Source organism: Lithobates pipiens, unplaced genomic scaffold (assembly GCF_037356315.1).
Source record: "Lithobates pipiens isolate NorthernLeopardFrog02 unplaced genomic scaffold, aLitPip1_a1.2 Scaffold_22, whole genome shotgun sequence".
NCBI classification, from domain to species: domain Eukaryota; kingdom Metazoa; phylum Chordata; class Amphibia; order Anura; family Ranidae; genus Lithobates; species Lithobates pipiens.
This window is the reverse complement of record NW_027507784.1, coordinates 312,615,184-312,633,720: the sequence shown is the minus strand read 5'-3', so window position 1 is coordinate 312,633,720 and position 18,537 is coordinate 312,615,184. Positions and strand designations below refer to the sequence as shown.

At 44.0% G+C, this 18,537-nt stretch overlaps 1 protein-coding gene across 1 annotated transcript in view; it reads right to left on the bottom strand.

Annotated features, from left to right (window-relative positions):
* Window positions 1–18,537, bottom strand: part of CHTF18 (chromosome transmission fidelity factor 18) — a 117,510-nt gene that overhangs the window by 41,866 nt on the left and 57,107 nt on the right. Inside the window, exons 13-16 of the mRNA XM_077449400.1 lie at window positions 12,995–13,093; window positions 12,535–12,665; window positions 10,275–10,443; window positions 8,044–8,268 (exon numbers count right to left, since the gene is read on the bottom strand). Of these exons, the coding sequence (XP_077305526.1) occupies window positions 8,044–8,268; window positions 10,275–10,443; window positions 12,535–12,665; window positions 12,995–13,093 (624 nt within the window). The remainder of the gene's footprint in view (window positions 1–8,043; window positions 8,269–10,274; window positions 10,444–12,534; window positions 12,666–12,994; window positions 13,094–18,537) is intronic.

Sequence of the window (18,537 nt, the reverse complement as noted above, 5' to 3'; positions counted from 1 at the left end):
ACTTTGTTCAGACAATTGGCCAGAATTTTGACATCTACATTGATGAGGGATATTGGCCGATAGTCACATCGAAAGGAGATCTTTCCAAGGTTTTAGTATCAAAATGATTAATGCCTCTCATTGAGGGAGGAAGTACTCCATCTTTCAAGGCCTCATTATATGTATTGAGTAGGATAGGGCCCAGGAGGTGCCAAACGCTTGTATACAATTCAGCTGGGAAACCATCAAAGCCTGGTATCTTATGGGTCAGTAGCTGCGAAATTGCAAGGGAGAGCCCTTCTATAGAGAGGTTCGTCTAGGTCAGCATGGTCTTGGTCCAACAATTGGGGAAGTGCTGTTTGGGTTAAATATTCTTCGAGTTGGGTCTCAGAATACTGTAGTGGGCCCTAGTGGTATAAAGGTCATGACAGAAAGATATATATATAAAATCTAAAAGTTATATTCTGAGGGATGTCGCTAATCTTATCCTGTGATATCAGGATCCTAGTTATTGAGATAGGGATATGGTCGGATCTAGTTAGGTAGGCGACTGTCCTTTTTACCACGCTCAAACGTCTTCTGTGTGACAGAGCATACGTTTATTTATTAAGGTCCAGCAAGCGGAGCTCGTACTCCCTATGACTGTGCAACTACGGGGTTAGCATAGCTGTACTAGGGTTCTGAGCATGGGCATTCTTTGTGACTGTCATTGCATTTCCTAGTTCTTCAGTGCGCCGTTGGGCATTTTTGTGCAAAATACCAGTAATTGACATAAAGGTGCCCCTCAGCACCACCTTGGAGGCCTAATTCGTATGCCAATAGTCGGCAATACCCTTCTGGCATTCATTCTGTACAATCTCATCCTCCAACCAATGAGAGTTTAATCGCCAAATGTAAGGGACTGCACTCGGCAGAAAGGAGGAGATCCACAGAAAAGAGGGACATGGTCAGAAATCCCCCTGGGTAAATAGGAGACACTGTGAGCAATAGGTAGCACATCAGCAGGGGCAAATGCCAGATCTATATGAGACATGGTGTGAAAGGAGTCAGAGTGGCACTCATCTGGGTGCTTCCATCACCATCTCAGTAAGGCTATACACCTAAGTGCAGTCAACAAATGAGGTATAGGGCCTGCCTCCACCCCTCAAGCGGTCCATGGTGGGATCAAGTACAGCATTAAAGTGTCCTACGAATAGTAGAAGACCAGGGGATCTAGACAGTAATAAAAAGGGACAAGTGAGAACATACATCTGGGGAGAATGGAGGTGGGACATACACATTTACTAATGTAAAGCTGGTAAAAATAACAGAGTAATTATAATGAATCTCCCCTCAGGGTCTGTCTTTAACAGCAGAATTTCTGCCGGGAGGAACTTTGCTAGCAAGATAGAGAGCCTGCAGGAGTAGTTAGTGTGGGTGGCGTGGTATTGTGTAGACAGCCAGGGATGTTTAAAGGTACATAGAGTAGTACTGCTTAGGCGATTCTCTTGAAGGCAGATGATATTGGGTTTATATTTTTTTAAATAGCAGAAAACCAAGGACTGCTTGCGGGGTGAATTCAGACCCCTAACATTCCAAGAAATTGATTTCAACAATTAGCCATAGAAAAATATATCTAGCGTAGTAGCATAGGGAGGGCCATAATGAAATGCATCATGACATATAAGACATTGCTTATAGTATAACCTGGAGTAAAAGTACAGTAGTATCAAATAATAGGCATCCGTAGGAGCATAAAGAACAACTGAGAAAAACCTGAAGGTCCAGTCATTCTCAGCAACCAAAGCATGAGAAGAGACCGTAGTGAAGAACAAACCCGTTGATGGTGGTGCAGAGGATGATCTATGTGGACAGCTTTACCTTGCATGCCTGCATACTTAGATGTGCCCGTTTTACTAATCAACCATGGCAGTTGCTAAATGTTGTATCTTCATTAAATGTAACCATATTGCTACACTTACACTCTTCTCCTTTACACTCAGCTGTGACATGGCACTACCTGTGTATCAAGACATCGCTCGTTTATCAAGTCAAAATTATTAAAAATGTTTGCTCGTCTTGAAAAACAAACACTCTCAAACCAAGGTTTTGCTGTATACTCATTTTTTTTCTTTACAGGGCTAGATAGGTCAATGTTAGATCTTGGGTGTCTATAGATGCAGGGATTTTAGTTTGAGCATGGACTTCTACTTTAATGGGTAAACGTGGGTAACCTGTACAAAAAAAGATGCACTCACATTGTGGGGAAAAAAGCACTAAAGAAGCGTCAAAGCACACTTACTCAGTTGCCTCTTAGACCAAAAGCTATGGTCAGCAAGATATGCAAGATCCAAACCACAGCGCAAACAAACCCAAAGTGCTATACAAATGACTAAAGTGCTGTGTATAAACAAACAGAATAAAATGAATACAACTGGAAAAAAAAAAAAAAAAAAAAAACACTGACAAGCATGTACCCAGCGAAAGTCCACGTTAAATTGTATAAACAGTCCAACACAATTTTCATCAAAAAAGGTCCAGTGCAAACGATATTTCGAAGAGTTGTGGTACTCAAAAATCACACAGGTAAACTGTGCTTCACACACCCCCTTTTGTGCTTAAACTCACCAGATGGAATGCACCCCTTAGCAGTATTGCATGTGGGTCAATCAGGCTTAGACTGGTGAGCAGGGAGATGAAAGGACACTTTATATGCATCTTCCTCGGTAATTCAGATTCGTATATAAGGAAAAAGAACCCATATATAGTGTAGAACGTGTTGGTTTATTTCAATAAATGGGTAAAATCGTACTTACAATGTAGCAGAATAAAAAGTTCATTGGTTGTGCTGGGGATGTTTTTTAATGGCTACATTGTCAGTTTTTTTTTTTTTATTTGTTTCACTTGTATTCATTTTATTCTGTTTGTTTATGCACAGCACTTGCAATTTATTAATTTGTATTGCACTTTGGGTTTGTTTGCACTGTGGTTTGCATTCTTTCATATTTTGACTTGGTCATGAACAACAGCTACCAGATAAATACACATAGGCACTAGTATATCCAGCGCGGGCGATTTGTTTATTATTATGGTCAGCAAAGAGCTTACAGAGCATCAAAAGGATCTCATTATTAGAAGACATCAGTCAGCAGACGGGTACAAAACATTTTTTGTTAATCTGTGGGGTGACCTGAAGCACTGAAGATGCCTTCACAATCTGACAGATTTCGAGTGCTTTGCAAGGAAGGGTGGGAAAAGATTCCCAGGGCAAGATGTGCCATGAGGATAGACCCCTACCCCAAAAGACTAAATGCTGTCATAAAAACAAAAAGTTATAGTTACATATTTATGTGACCATGTCATTGTACGTTAATTTTTTTTATCCCCCTTTAAAAATACTTTTTTTTTTTAAGCGGATTTTACTGCATCTGAGCACCACAAGCCAAAAAGGGTTTAATTAATTTTGAATATTTAAAGCAAACTCCATCTATCCATCCAAGTTTAAAAGTAAATATGATATACTTTCTTGTCCATTTACTAATGGTAGCAGCATAAGGATTAAAAATAATCAATGCCGATTGAGAGAGAAAAGTTACACTTTAACTGAAATGCACAAATAGGTCAAATAAAAGGTGGATAAATTTAACCACTTAACAACCGCCCCATAGCCGAATGACAGCTACAGGGCGGTTTCTTAACTCGGGGAGGCCGTCATATGACGTCCTCCCAGAATTCCGCACTCGAGAGCATCCGTGACCGCCGGTGTTCTGGCAGATAGTGTCCTGCCATCATATAGTGTCAGAAGAAGCTTCGGAAAATCTCCAAAGATGAACGGCACCTGCGCCGTGAGTGGAGGTGGTAGCCCCACCATCCAAGCGGACATAGGATTGGGAAAATTGCCTCTTTTATATTCCAACTCTATGTCCACTTGGATGGTGGGGATAGAACCTGGACTCACGGCGCAGGCGCCGTTCATCCTCGGCTATTTTCAGAATCTGCGTGTGCTGTGTACTGCGCATGCGCAGTACACAGCGGACACTATCCGATGGGGGACCATATAATATAGGACACCGGGTCCACAGGACCCGGCGCATCACGGATCACAGTAAACGGCCGCTTACCACGTGACTGCTCCATCAAATGACGGAGCGATCACTTGTAAACAAACCTCTCTCCCCTCTCTGTACCGATCGGTACAGCGGAGGGGTAAGAGATCAGTGTCAGCAGTGCTGTGGGCTGCATCTGCAGTGCCCACATCGCTGCTCACCGAATTTAACCCCGCCAATACCCTGCCATACCCATTTCAGGCTTCCCAGCCTAGAGGTGAGATGTGGGGTCTTATTGACCCCATAGCTCACTGTAAAGAGGACCTGTCATGCCATATTCCTATTACAAAGAATGTTTACATGCCTTGTAATAGGAATAAAAGTGATCAAAAAATGTATTTTTGGGGGGGGGGGAAAAAAATGTCAAACTAAAATAAAGTAAAATGAACAATAAAAAAAAAATTAAAAATTAAAGGGCCCGTCCCCATTTGCTCACATTCAGAAGCGAACGCATACGTAAGTCCCGCCCACATATGAAAACGGTGTTCAAACCACACATGTGAGGTATTGCTGTGAACGTTCGAGCGAGAGCAATAATTCTAGCCCTAGACCTAATAGAACTCAAAACATGTAACCAGTAAAAAAAAAAAATTAAATCGTCGCCTATGGGGATTTTTAGGTAGCGACATTTGGCGCTATTCCACGAGCGTGTGCAATTTTGAAGAGTGACAGGTTAGGCATCTATCTATTCGGCGTAACGTCATCTTTCACCTTATGCAAAAATTGGGCTAACGTTACTGTTTTTATTTTAAGCACAAAACTTTTTTTCCCCAAAAAAAAACGCGTTCGAAAAATTGCTGCGCAAATACTGTGCGAGATTAAAAGTTGCAACGGCCATCATTGTATTCTCCAGGGTGTTGGCTAAAAAAAAATTTATAATGTTTTGGGATTCTATGTAATTTTCTAGCAAATAAATGATGATTTTTACATGTAGGAGAGAAATGTCAGAATGGTCCTGGGTGCTCCAGAACGCCTGATGGCGCTCCATGCATGTTGGGCCTCTGTATGTGGCCACACTGTGTAAAAGTCTCACGCATGTGGTATCGCCGTACTCGGGAATAATAGCAGAATGTGTTTTGGGGGTGTAATTTGTGGTATGCATATGCTGTGTGTGAGAAATAACCTGATAATATGACAATTTTGTGGAAAAAAAATAAAAAGTTAAAAAAAAGATCTTGATTTTGCAAAGAATTGTGGGAAAAAATGACAACTTCAAAAACCTCATCATGCCTCTTACTAAATACCTTGGAATGTCTTCTTTCCAAAAAGGGGTAATTTGGGGGGTATTTGTACTTTTCTGGCACGTTAGGGTCTCAAGAATTGAAATAGGCCGTCAGTACTTCAGGTGTGATCAATTTTCAGATATTGGCACCATAGCTTGTGGACTCTATAACTTTCACAAGGACCAAATAATATCCACCAATTTGTACTTATTTTTACCAAATATATAGTGGTATAAATTTTGGCCAAAATTTATGAAGAAAAATTACTAATCTGCTAAATTTTATAACAGAAATAAAGAAAAATTCATTTTTTTACCGAATTTTCGGTCTTTTTTCTTTTATAGCACAAAAAATAAAAAACCCAGCGGTGATTAAATACCACCAAAAGAGAGCTCTATTTGTGTGAAAAAAAATGACAAAAATTTCATATGGGTGCAGTGTTGCATGACTGAGTAATTGTCATTCAAAATGTGAGAGCACCGAAAGCTGAAAGTTGGTCTGGTTATTAAGGGTGTTTAAGTGCCCAGTGGTCAAGTGGTTAAATTAGAGATTCATCTTGTTTTTTCTCATCTTAAAAATCGGGCATTTTTAGGGGTGTGTAGACATTTTATATCCGCTGTATATATTATATCCAGTATAAAGATGTCGACCAAAAAGAATAAAAAAATATTTCTGTAAAGTAAATGATGTTCATGGAAAAATCATGAGTATTGCCGTTACCAGTTTCTCTTAACCAGTCTGCAATAAAGATTATGACACATGAAGCGTCCATTTTAAATTTACACATTAATTCTAAGTATTTTCTTTTCCAGCAGGTAAAGTTATACTTGCTAGCTTTACCCGTGTTGCCCTGAACATCACCTGTTCTTCTCATGCTGCAGCGCTATTAAAGCAGGCTATACAAAACTGGATGAAGAAAAAATTAACAACTTCCCCGCTTTAGAATGTATAAAAGATCCTCAATAGACACTCTTCGATGTACCTGCTAGATTCTAGAAGAGGGGTCTCAAACTGGCGGCCCTCCAGCTTTCGCAAAACTACAATTCAAAATGAGGCATTGCAGGGCTGACAGTGTCAAGCATGACTCCCACAGGCAGAAGCATGATGGGACTTAGAGTTTTGCAACAACTGGGGGGCTGCCAGTTTGAGACCCCTGTTCTAGAAAAACTACTGCACAACAATGACTACTACGAGTCTAATGAATTAGCATTATGTAGTGGCCAAAAGGGGTACTGCAACCAAGGGAGCCACAGTCACACTACACTGTCAAGTTGCCTAATACACTTGGGGTCCGTTCACACAGGGGCAACACAACTTTCAACATGACTTTTGGAGGCAACTTGGACACGACCTGAACACGACTTGGGGCGACTTACAACACGACTAAGTCGCCCCAGGCCAGGCGACTTTTGCTGCGGCCAATCAGAGAATGAGCTCTCAAGAGGGAACTCCACGCCAAATTTATGAAAAAAATTTGGCGTGGGTTCCCCCTCCGAGAGCATACCAGGCCCTTAGGTCTGATATGAATATTAAGGGGAACCCCCTACGCCGAAAAAACGGCGTGGGGGTCCCCCCCAGATCCATACCAGACCCTTATCCGAGCACGCTACCCGGCCGGCCAGGAAAGGGGGTGGGGAAGAGCGTGCGGGCCCCCCCTCCTGAGCCGTACCAGGCCGCGTGCCCTCAACATGGGGGGTGCCTTGGGGAAGGGGGGCCACGCGGCCCCCCCCACCCCAAAGCACCTTGTCCCCATGTTGATGAGGACAAGGGCCTCTTCCCGACAACCCTGGCCGTTGGTTGGCGAGGTCTGCGGGTGGGGGGCTTATCGGAATCCGGGAGCCCCCTTTAATAAGGGGCCCCCGGATACCGGCCCCCCACCCTATGTGAATGAGTATGGGGTACAACGTACCCCTACCCATTCACCTGTGGGGAAAAAAAAAAAACAAAAAAAAAAAAACAACACAGGGTTAAAATTCTCCATACTCATTCACATAGGGTGGGGGGCCAGTATCCGGGGGCCCCCTTATTAAAGGGGGCTCCCGGGTTCCGATAAACCCCCCGCCCGCAGACCCCGACAACCAACGGCCAGGGTTGTCGGGAAGAGGCCCTTGTCCTCAACATGGGGACAAGGTGCTTTGGGGTGGGGGGGGGCCGCGCGCCCCTCTTCCCCAAGGCACCCCCCATGTTGAGGGCACGCGGCTCAGGAGGGGGGGGGGGGTCGCACGGTCGTCCCCACCCCTTTCCCTGGCCGGCCGGGTAGCGTGCTCTGATAAGGGTCTGGTATGGATCTGGGGGGGAACCCCACGCCGTTTTTTCGGCGTAGGGGGTTCCCCTTAATATTCATACCAGACCTAAGGGCCTGGAATGCTCTCGGAGGGGGAACCCACGGCAAATTTCTTGAGAGCTGATAATTCTGTCAGAGTCGCCTCCGTATAAACGGAGATCCGACTTGGAGGCGACCTCCATTGAAATCAATGGGTACCGGTCGCCTACAAGTCGGATTCAAGTAGTACAGGAACCTTTACTGAAGCCGGAGCGACTTCAGTAGTGTGCATTAAGACGGCTCTCATTCACTTACATTGCTTTTTAAATGTTGTCTGACCTGAGGCGACTAGGGGCGACCTGAAGTCGGATCAGAGTTGCCCCTGTGTGAACGGACCCTTAGGATGATTATTTACAAAAAAAAAAGTTAATGACAAAACTAAACGAAATAAGTGCTGGTGAAATAATGTAAGAAACGGCTAGGCAGGATATACCTCGTAATGGCTGTTGGGATAGGCAATCCGAGGGATATTGTTGGCAGCGAAAAAGAGGTGGAAGGCAACAGGAAGGAAGGGCAAGTATTTCATTAGCTGGAAGTTCTGCCCATGCATGATCATGGTATTAACAATGTCCGTGAACTCCAGCCAGTCCATAGCCAAACACACCGTGCCAAAACTGGACTCCTTAATCTTCATGTTTAAAAAGTTGTCATACAGTCCCTGTGGAAATAGAAGAGAAGCATGGTCAACATTCAGACATCCATCATTTATAGAAAACCAGTTCATGCAGTACAGTGGTAAACAAACTGAAAGGCAGGTCTAATCTGTGAGGTTTGAAGGCCAAAATGAGGGAGACTTAAGCTACTTTATCATTAATGGTCATGTTGTTCTTATTCTAAAAAAAAAATCTAATATATAGAAAGTCTATCTGCAAAGGAAATTAGAGGTTTTTCAGCTACTTTGGTGAATTTCTTGCCATCAGGGAATACCGTTTTCATGAAGGGGTGTACTTGGTCAACAATGTTTAGGTAGGTAGTAAGCTGTCAAAGTAACAGCAACATGAATGGAAAGACCCAGAAGATTATCCTAAGTATCACACTGCCTTCACCAACTTGCCTTCTTCCCATACTACATTCTGCTGCCATCTCTTTCCCAGGTAGGTGATGCACACACACCCCCTAGCCATCCACATGATGTAAAAGAGTACATGATTCATCAAAGCAGACCACCTTCTTCCATTGCTCCGTGGTCCAAATTCTAATAGTCACATACCTATTGTAGGCGCTTTTGGCTGTGGACACGGGTCAGCTTGGGCACCCTGACCGGTCTGCAGCTACACAGCCCCAATATATCAGTCCAACAGGCCACGTTTTGGGAATTTCCCTTCAGATAAAATAGCTCTGAACAATACCATGTCATCGATATCGATTTAAAGCAGTTGTGCAAAGTAAAGGAAAACATGAAAACATGGCCCGTTGGGGGATACTTGAGGACCGAGGTTGAGAACCACTGCCAAACACAAACTGCAATGCACTGTGTGTTCTGACACCTTTCTATCAGAACCAGCATGAACTTTTCCAGCAATTTGAGCTACACTAGCTCTTCTATTGGATCAGACTACACAGTTCAGACTACACTACAAGATCTTCGCGCCTCAGGTGCATCAATGAGCCTTGGCCAAACATGACCCTGTTGCTTGTTTTCCTTCCTTAGACCATGTTTGACCACTGCAGACCGGAAACATCACACAATGGCTGCAGTTTTGGAGTTGCTCTGACCCAGTCATCTAGACATTACAATTTGGTCCTTGTCAGAGTTGTTCAAATCCTTAAGCTTGCCCATTTTCGCCACTTTCAACACATCAACTTCAGGGACAACGTGTTCATTTGCTAACGAATATATCCCACCCACTTTCAGATTACATTGTAACGAGATAATGCTATTCACTTTACCAGTCAGTGGTCATAATGTTATGATTAATTGGTGTATATATACAAACTGCAGAATTTGCTTTGCACTTAGTAGTGCTGAACTATAGTAATTCCTCTCATTCAGTAGTAATCTATGGTTTAGGTCTCAAACTCTTGGAGGTTGACCACCACATATTCTGACTAGGAAGGTAAATGGCGTAAGGCGGATGGCTGTCACCAGCTTTTATTATTTCTTGTCATAGCAAAGATGGCAGCTCTAAGGCGGCAAATCTGGGTAATCCCTTAGTGCCAGTTCACACTTGTGTGATGCAGGGACCCTGTGAATCCACTGCGGGTTCCTGCATCGCACCCGACTCACAAGGCAGTTCACACAGCCATATGTGAACTGCGGGGAGTGCCAATACAAATGTTAATGACGCCCCCATTTCAGCTCGCATTTCGCACTGCGAACTGACAGTTCAGACATGAATCGGATCGCATATGTGTGAACACCCATGCAATCAGATTTTGGGGCGGACCAAAAAAGGCTTCTGTGCAAGTTAGGCCCAAATGCGATGCAAATTCAGCCATACTATCTGTATGGCTGAAATCGCATTGCAGGACATTGCATGAATCACATGCGATCCCACACCACTCACTGGTGTGAACCCGGCATTTAGGCTGCAACTGATCAATAAAAAAAAAAAAAAAAAAAAAGAATCAAAATAACACATCTGCAGAAGGAATTACACATTTGGCATTGCAGTGTTGTCACTTATCAATAAACTGCCAGTGGCAACGTGAAGCCCTACTTACCATGGTCAGCTTCTCGTACTCCCCTGCTGCATAGGTAAGGTGTAAAACATGGTGGAACCTTTGTGCCATGGCACTCAGTGGTGTCCTGCCCAACAGGTTCAGAGGGTCATTTTGGTTTCCCAGAAGGTGGTGGATGTCTGGTGCAGATAGATCTTGGCCAATACGTTTCCTTTAAAAAAAAATAAAAAATTTAAAAGAGAGGTAAACTAGCCAAATAAATATTAACCATTTACACCAACAGAAGAATGTGTGCTACTTCCGATGGCCTTTGATCAGCTGGGAGCATTTTTCAGATCACATATGTACAAAACATTTTTTCACCAAAACAGCATTGAAGAGTTAAAAAAAAAAAAAAAAAAAAAAAAAAAAAAAAAAAACACACATTCCCCTCTGGGTGATCCATGTACGTTGAAAGGATTTTAACCACTTAAACCCCCGGACCATTTGGCTGGCCAAAGACCAGAGCACTTTTTGAGAATCGGCACTGCGTCACTTTGACAATTGGGCAACGTGGCTCCCAAACAAAATAGGCATCCTTTTTCCCCCACAAATAGAGCTTTCTTTTGGTGATATTTGATTACCTCTGCGGTATTTTTTGCGCTATGAACAAAAAATTGTGACAAATTTTGAAAAAAAAAAAAACAAACACATTTTTTACTTTTTTAAAATAGGGGATAGTTTTATGGCATTTATTATTTTTTTTACTAGTAATGGCGGTGAACAGCGATTTATATCGGGACTGCGACATTATGGCAGACACATCGGACACCTTAGGTGCGATTGTGGGACCATTTTCATTTATACAGCATTCAGTGCAATTAAAAATGCATATTACAGTGATGGCGAACCTTGGCACCCCAGATGTTTTGGAACTACATTTCCCATGATGCTCCACTACACTGCAGAGTGCATGAGCATCATGGGAAATGTAGTTCCAAAACATCTGGGGTGCCAAGGTTCGCCATCACTGGCATATTACTATGTAAATGTGACTGGCAGTGAAGAGGTTAACCACTTGGTGGCGCTGTAGGGGTTAAGTGTGTCCTAGGGAGTGATTCTAACTGAGGGGGCTGTGTGTGACAAGTCACTGATCACCGCTCCCAATCACAGGGAGCGGTGATCAGTGACCGTGTCCCTAGGCAGAATGGGGAAATGCTTGTTCTTCCTCTCCGTGAGATGATCGTGAGCATCCCCGCAGACATCGAGTCTGCAGGACCTGCGATCATGCTCACGGACCTCCCGGCGGGCGTACGCAAGCCACATCTTAAAGGGCAACGTACAGGTACATTAATCTGCCTGTACGTGCCCTTCTGCCGCAGTATATCTGTGTGAGGCAGTCGGGAAGCGGTTAACAAACTTTGTAGCAGAGTCCTACTTTTTTAATTCTAAAAAGGGATAGCAGTTTGTCTGTGCCCATGTGCAAAGTGAATCTGTGCGGGAGTTGTTTTATAATCAATTAGCTGCTGCACCTGTAGAGCTCTAATGAGGAAAGCTGCAGGATCTGCATCCCTTTAGATGCGATTTCCCTTTGGGAGTATCTCACCAAAATATGACATTTTTGTCTTAGGGAATGCTCAAAATCTTACTGACTATCTCAGTGCAGACTTCTTGGAAAATTAGTGAGCCAATCACACAAGCAGATAATGATAATTTCAGGGGCGTTCTGAACACCTTCTGTGTAGAGAACGTCTCCCGGTTTCCATATTGCATTTTACAGAAAATTACAGCACTGCAGATTGAAAAGGAAAGGTGATTTTTTAATACCATTCAATTACAAATTATATATATACATATATATATATATATATATATTTTTTTTTTTTTGCCAGTTTTTTTTCCCCCCACGAAAGTACGGTTACCCTTTAAAGGTTGGTTCACAACACAAAAAACAAAACACACACACTACAGATCTGTTTTAGAAGAAGTATTCCAGCATGCACATTTTTTATGCGTTTTACCATGTTACAGTGTCCAGTGCAGGAAAACTGCATGTTCTACTTTTTTTCTGGAATGCCCTGGAACTGACCGCACTGGTGTGAAGTATGCAATTGGAAACCATATAACCCACTTCCCATGATGCAGAGAAAAAAAATGGATTGCATGTGGTGTGAACTGTCCCTAAAAGATACCTCCCTGATGGTGTGTGCAAGGCATGCTAGGCTTTATGAAAGAAACTCCAGCGCAGCTTGCACACTTTTTGTCAACCACTGGCAAAGTATGGAAAATAACACCATGCAATCACTTAAGACCTTCGCCCTACCTCTGTACTTTGGGGAGTTGGAAGATCTCCTGCCACACAAAGAAAAGGCTCTTATTTTGGTCTTTCTGCCCAATCTTCATGGTTTGGACTGTTTTGACATTTAACTCTTTCTTCCCTCTGCCACGCAGGAACTGACAAAGCAAGTGGTTATAACATGACAAGTTAACATTCAAATATCAGGACATGGTAAAACAATACGTATCTATAAAGTGCCAAAAAAAAAAAAAAAAAAAAAACACACAATCTCAATATGATAAAAAATAAATCACTTTCTGCACCCGTTGTCTCTCATAGCAAGGATGAACACAGATAAAATTAGTCTGAGTGTCATCACTTGCCTGTTTTAGGTGCCCTTGCAGCACATTTTGCTAAATTTCGGTTATCCCTTGGATGGTAATGTAGTAGGTATGATACAATCATCCAACAAGTGAACCATGGTATGGGGGACATATGAACATACCTGTAATGTATTAATGCAGGAGCGGATATCATTTTCAGTCTTCTCGCACAAAGCCATTAACGCCCCAGTGTCAGTTTTCATGCCTTGCCTAACCGTGATCTGCAGAAACACAAAAGGGAGATATTAGAAACAAGGCCATGTGCTGGCAGGAGTCACATGCGTTATGAAACTGGTATACAGCAATGCTTAAAGTGAAATTATTATTATTATTATTTTTTTTTTTTAAAACAAACATGTCATACTTACCTCCACTGTGCAGCTCATTTTGCACACAGCGGCCCCGATCCTGGTCTTCTGGGGTCCCTCTGCAGCTCTCGGCTCCTCCCCACATCAGATAACCCCCTGGGAGAAGCTCTCTTGAGTCCAGCATTCGGCGTCTATAGATGGCGAATGCAGGACGCGCCCCCACCCCCCGGCGGCAGCGTCATTGGAATTGATTGGCAGCAGCGGGAGCAAATGGCTGCTCTATCACTCTATCCAATCAACAGCCGAGAACCCCCTAGCCGAGAGATGGGTGGGGGTCACTGCCAGGTGTTTTTTCACCTTAATGCATAGGAAGCATTAAGGTGAAAAACACAAACCTTTACAAACCCTTTAAATCTGAACTGCAGGAACAGTAACTTATTGAAATATATATTTCTCAATAACCACAAAATTTGTGTGACCAAATGCTTTGCAAACCCTGATATCTTGTAAAAAAAAAAAAAAATATAGCCACCTTCAACACAATGCTGTACATACCATGAGCAGAGGGCAGAGCAGGGGGAGGGTGTGTAGTCCTGCAGGCTCCAACTACTGCAGAAAATTGTGGAAGGGGGGGGGGGGGGGGGGGAATACAAGACCAGTCACACTGAAAAAGGTAAAAAGCAGCGGTATCTGGTATTTATTACAGGATTACGGAAGCATTTTCACACTGGAATACTGCACAAATCTAAACGAAATAGACAAAGCACACCAAGATTGAAGTAAGAACGCACATGCACCTTGTAATTAAACCATATTTATTTATCCCAGAATTCAGCTTTAACCACTTGGGATCCGCGCTATTGCAAAATGACGGCATTAGCGCGGACCCACATTTTCGGGACTACGTCTATTGACGTAGTCCCGGTTACGAGCGGCCTGCGCGCCCCGTGATCGGCGAGTCCGTGAGACTCGCCTGATCACCGATCCGTGTAAGGGGTCGATCCCGACCCCTTATCACGTGATCAGCTGTCAGCCAATGACAGCTGATCATGTGATAAAACGGAGCCGGTAATCGGCTAGTATTCCTCCTCGCGCTGACAGCGCGAGGAGAAAAAAAAAAAGCCGATCGCCGGCGGCCGTGTTCGGGACATCAGTCCCGATCACGGCCAGCAATTTAAAAGGACACCTGCCCCCTGCCAGTGCCCACCTGCCACCCGCAGTGCCATCCTGAAATAAAGTAAGTGCCCCCCTGTCAGTGCCACCCAGCAGTGCCCATAGTGCCCACAGTGCCACCCAGCAGTGCCCACAGTGCCACCCAGCAGTGCCCACAGTGCCACCCACAGTGCCCACAGTGCCACCCACAGTGCCACCCAGCAGTGCCACCCACAGTGCCACCCAAAATCTGCCTCAGGTGCTGCACCCCAGTGCCGCCCATCAGTGCCCAGCAGTGCCGCCCATCAGTGCCCAGCAGTGCCGCCCATCAGTGCCCAGCAGTGCCACCTATCAGAGCCACCTATCAGTGCCACCTATCAGTGCCCATCAGTCCCATCTATCTGTGGTACCTATCAGTGCCCATCCGTGCCACCCATCCGTGCCACTTATCCGTGCCACCCATCCGTGCCATCTTATCTGTGCCCATCTTTGCCCATCAGTGCCGCCTTATCTGTGCCCATCGGTGCCGCCTTATCTGTGCCTATTAGTGCCGCCTTAACTATGCCTATCAGTGCCCACCAATGCAGCCCATCAGTGCCCACCAATGCAGCCCATCAGTGCCCACCAATGCAGCCCATCAGTGCCCACCAATGCAGCCCATCAGTGCCCACCAATGCAGCCCATCAGTGCCCACCAATGCAGCCCATCAGTGCCCACCAATGCAGCCTATCAGTGCCGCCTAATCAGCGCACTTCAATGAAGGAGAAAAATGACCCGTTTGCAAAATTTTATAACAAACTATTAAAACATGATTTTTTTGCATCTTTTTTTGTTTGTTTAGCAAAAAATAAAACTCCGAGCTGTAACTAAATACCACCAAAAGAAAGCTCTATTTGTGGGAAAAAAATGATAAAAAATTCATTTGGGTACAGTGTTGTATGACCGCGTAATTGTCACTCAAAGTGCATCAGCGCTGAAAGCTGAAAATTGGTCTGGGACTGAGGGGGGTTTAAGTGCCCAGTAAGCAAGTGGTTAAAGCGGGAGTCCGCCGGGACTCCGAGTTTTTTTTTTTTTTTTTAAAAGCCAACAGCTACAAATACTGCAGCTGCTGACTTTTAAAATAGTGACACTTACCTGTCCAGCGCGCCCGCGATGTCGGCACCCGAAGCCGATCTCTAGGTCGTCTGTCGGGTCCTGCCGCCGCCATCTTGGGTATGGGAATCAGGAAATGGAGCCTTTCGGCTTCATTTCCCGGTTCCCTACTGCGCATGCGCGAATCGCGCTGCGCAATAAGGACGCTCCCCGCTGCCTCTGGGATCTGTGTGTTTCCCAGCAGGCAGCGGGGCACTTGCGGAAAGGGGCGTAAGTTACGCCCCTTTCCGCAGAGAGCTATCCCGGAAGTGGGTGCAGTTACCTGGATTATCCAGGTAACTGCACCCCCCTCCCCCCTGAAAGGTGCCGATTGTGGCACCGGAGGGGGGGGAGGGTTCCGATGAGCGGAAGGTCCACTTTAGGGTGGACCTCCGCTTTAAGGCTGGACTTTCCCTGTGCAGTTACTCTCATTGAAATCCATGTTTTATAAATGTGTTACTGCATACAGAGGTAGTGGATGTCATATTAAATACAATAGTCTCTCTATAGCAGGCATGTCCAAAGTCCGGCCCGCGGGCCAATCGCGGCCCGCAGTCCGGTTTTGAACGGCCCGCCTGGTGTGCTGCGGGATCAGGGCTGTCAAATGAGCCGATCCCCGGCACTGTGTGAAGCTCCGTCGGCTTCAAATGTGAAAGTAAAGTGCAGAGGAGTGTGCTGTGCTCTCTGCTTCCCCCTACAGTGCAGTACCCGGCTGAATGAGGAAATGGAATGGAAAGGTACTGTACTACAAGCTAGATTCGTTTTAAAAAGGCTTTATTTATGTGTATGTGTGTGTGTGTGCATGTCTGTCTGTATGCGTGTGTGTGCATGTCTGTCTGTATGCGTGTGTGTGCATGTCTGTCTGTATGCGTGTGTGTGCATGTCTGTCTGTATGCGTGTGTGTGCATGTCTGTCTGTATGCATGTGTGTGCATGTGTGTGCATGTGTGTGCATGTGTGTGCATGTGTGTGCATGTGTGTGCATGTGTGTGCATGTGTGTGCATGTGTGTGCATGTGTGTGCATGTGTGTGCATGTGTGTGCATGTGTGTGCATGTGTGTGCATGTGTGTGCATGTGTGTGTCTATGTATGTATGTGTGTGCATGTGTGTGTCTATGTATGTATGTGTGTGCATGTGTGTGTCTATGTATGTATGTGTGTGCATGTGTGTGTCTATGTATGTATGTGTGTGCATGTGTGTGTCTATGTATGTATGTGTGTGCATGTGTGTGTCTATGTATGTATGTGTGTGCATGTGTGTGTCTATGTATGTATGTGTGTGCATGTGTGTGTCTATGTATGTATGTGTGTGCATGTGTGTGTCTATGTATGTATGTGTGTGCATGTGTGTGTCTATGTATGTGTCTATGTATGTATGTGTGTGCATGTGTGTGTCTATGTATGTGTCTATGTATGTATGTGTGTGCATGTGTGTGTCTATGTATGTGTCTATGTATGTATGTGTGTGCATGTGTGTGTCTATGTATGTATGTGTGTGCATGTGTGTGTCTATGTATGTGTCTATGTATGTATGTGTGTGCATGTATGTGTCTATGTATGTATGTGTGTGCATGTGTGTGTCTATGTATGTGTCTATGTATGTATGTGTGTGCATGTGTGTGTCTATGTATGTGTCTATGTATGTATGTGTGTGCATGTGTGTGTCTATGTATGTATGTGTGTGCATGTGTGTGTCTATGTATGTGTCTATGTATGTATGTGTGTGCATGTGTGTGTCTATGTATGTGTCTATGTATGTATGTGTGTGCATGTGTGTGTCTATGTATGTGTCTATGTATGTATGTGTGTGCATGTGTGTGTCTATGTATGTATGTGTGTGCATGTGTGTGTCTATGTATGTGTCTATGTATGTATGTGTGTGCATGTGTGTGTCTATGTATGTGTCTATGTATGTATGTGTGTGCATGTGTGTGTCTATGTATGTATGTGTGTGCATGTGTGTGTCTATGTATGTGTCTATGTATGTATGTGTGTGCATGTGTGTGTCTATGTATGTATGTGTGTGCATGTGTGTGTCTATGTATGTATGTGTGTGCATGTGTGTGTCTATGTATGTATGTGTGTGCATGTGTGTGTCTATGTATGTGTCTATGTATGTATGTGTGTGCATGTGTGTGTCTATGTATGTATGTGTGTGTCTATGTATGTGTCTATGTATGTATGTGTGTGCATGTGTGTGTCTATGTATGTATGTGTGTGCATGTGTGTGTCTATGTATGTATGTGTGTGCATGTGTGTGTCTATGTATGTGTCTATGTATGTATGTGTGTGCATGTGTGTGTCTATGTATGTATGTGTGTGCATGTGTGTGTCTATGTATGTGTCTATGTATGTATGTGTGTGCATGTATGTGTCTATGTATGTATGTGTGTGCATGTGTGTGTCTATGTATGTGTCTATGTATGTATGTGTGTGCATGTGTGTGTCTATGTATGTGTCTATGTATGTATGTGTGTGCATGTGTGTGTCTATGTATGTATGTGTGTGCATGTGTGTGTCTATGTATGTGTCTATGTATGTATGTGTGTGCATGTGTGTGTCTATGTATGTGTCTATGTATGTATGTGTGTGCATGTGTGTGTCTATGTATGTGTCTATGTATGTATGTGTGTGCATGTGTGTGTCTATGTATGTATGTGTGTGCATGTGTGTGTCTATGTATGTGTCTATGTATGTATGTGTGTGCATGTGTGTGTCTATGTATGTGTCTATGTATGTATGTGTGTGCATGTGTGTGTCTATGTATGTATGTGTGTGCATGTGTGTGTCTATGTATGTGTCTATGTATGTATGTGTGTGCATGTGTGTGTCTATGTATGTATGTGTGTGCATGTGTGTGTCTATGTATGTATGTGTGTGCATGTGTGTGTCTATGTATGTATGTGTGTGCATGTGTGTGTCTATGTATGTGTCTATGTATGTATGTGTGTGCATGTGTGTGTATGTGTATGCATGTGTGTGCATGTGTGTGTCTATGTATGTGTCTATGTATGTATGTGTGTGCATGTGTGTGTCTATGTATGTGTCTATGTATGTATGTGTGTGCATGTGTGT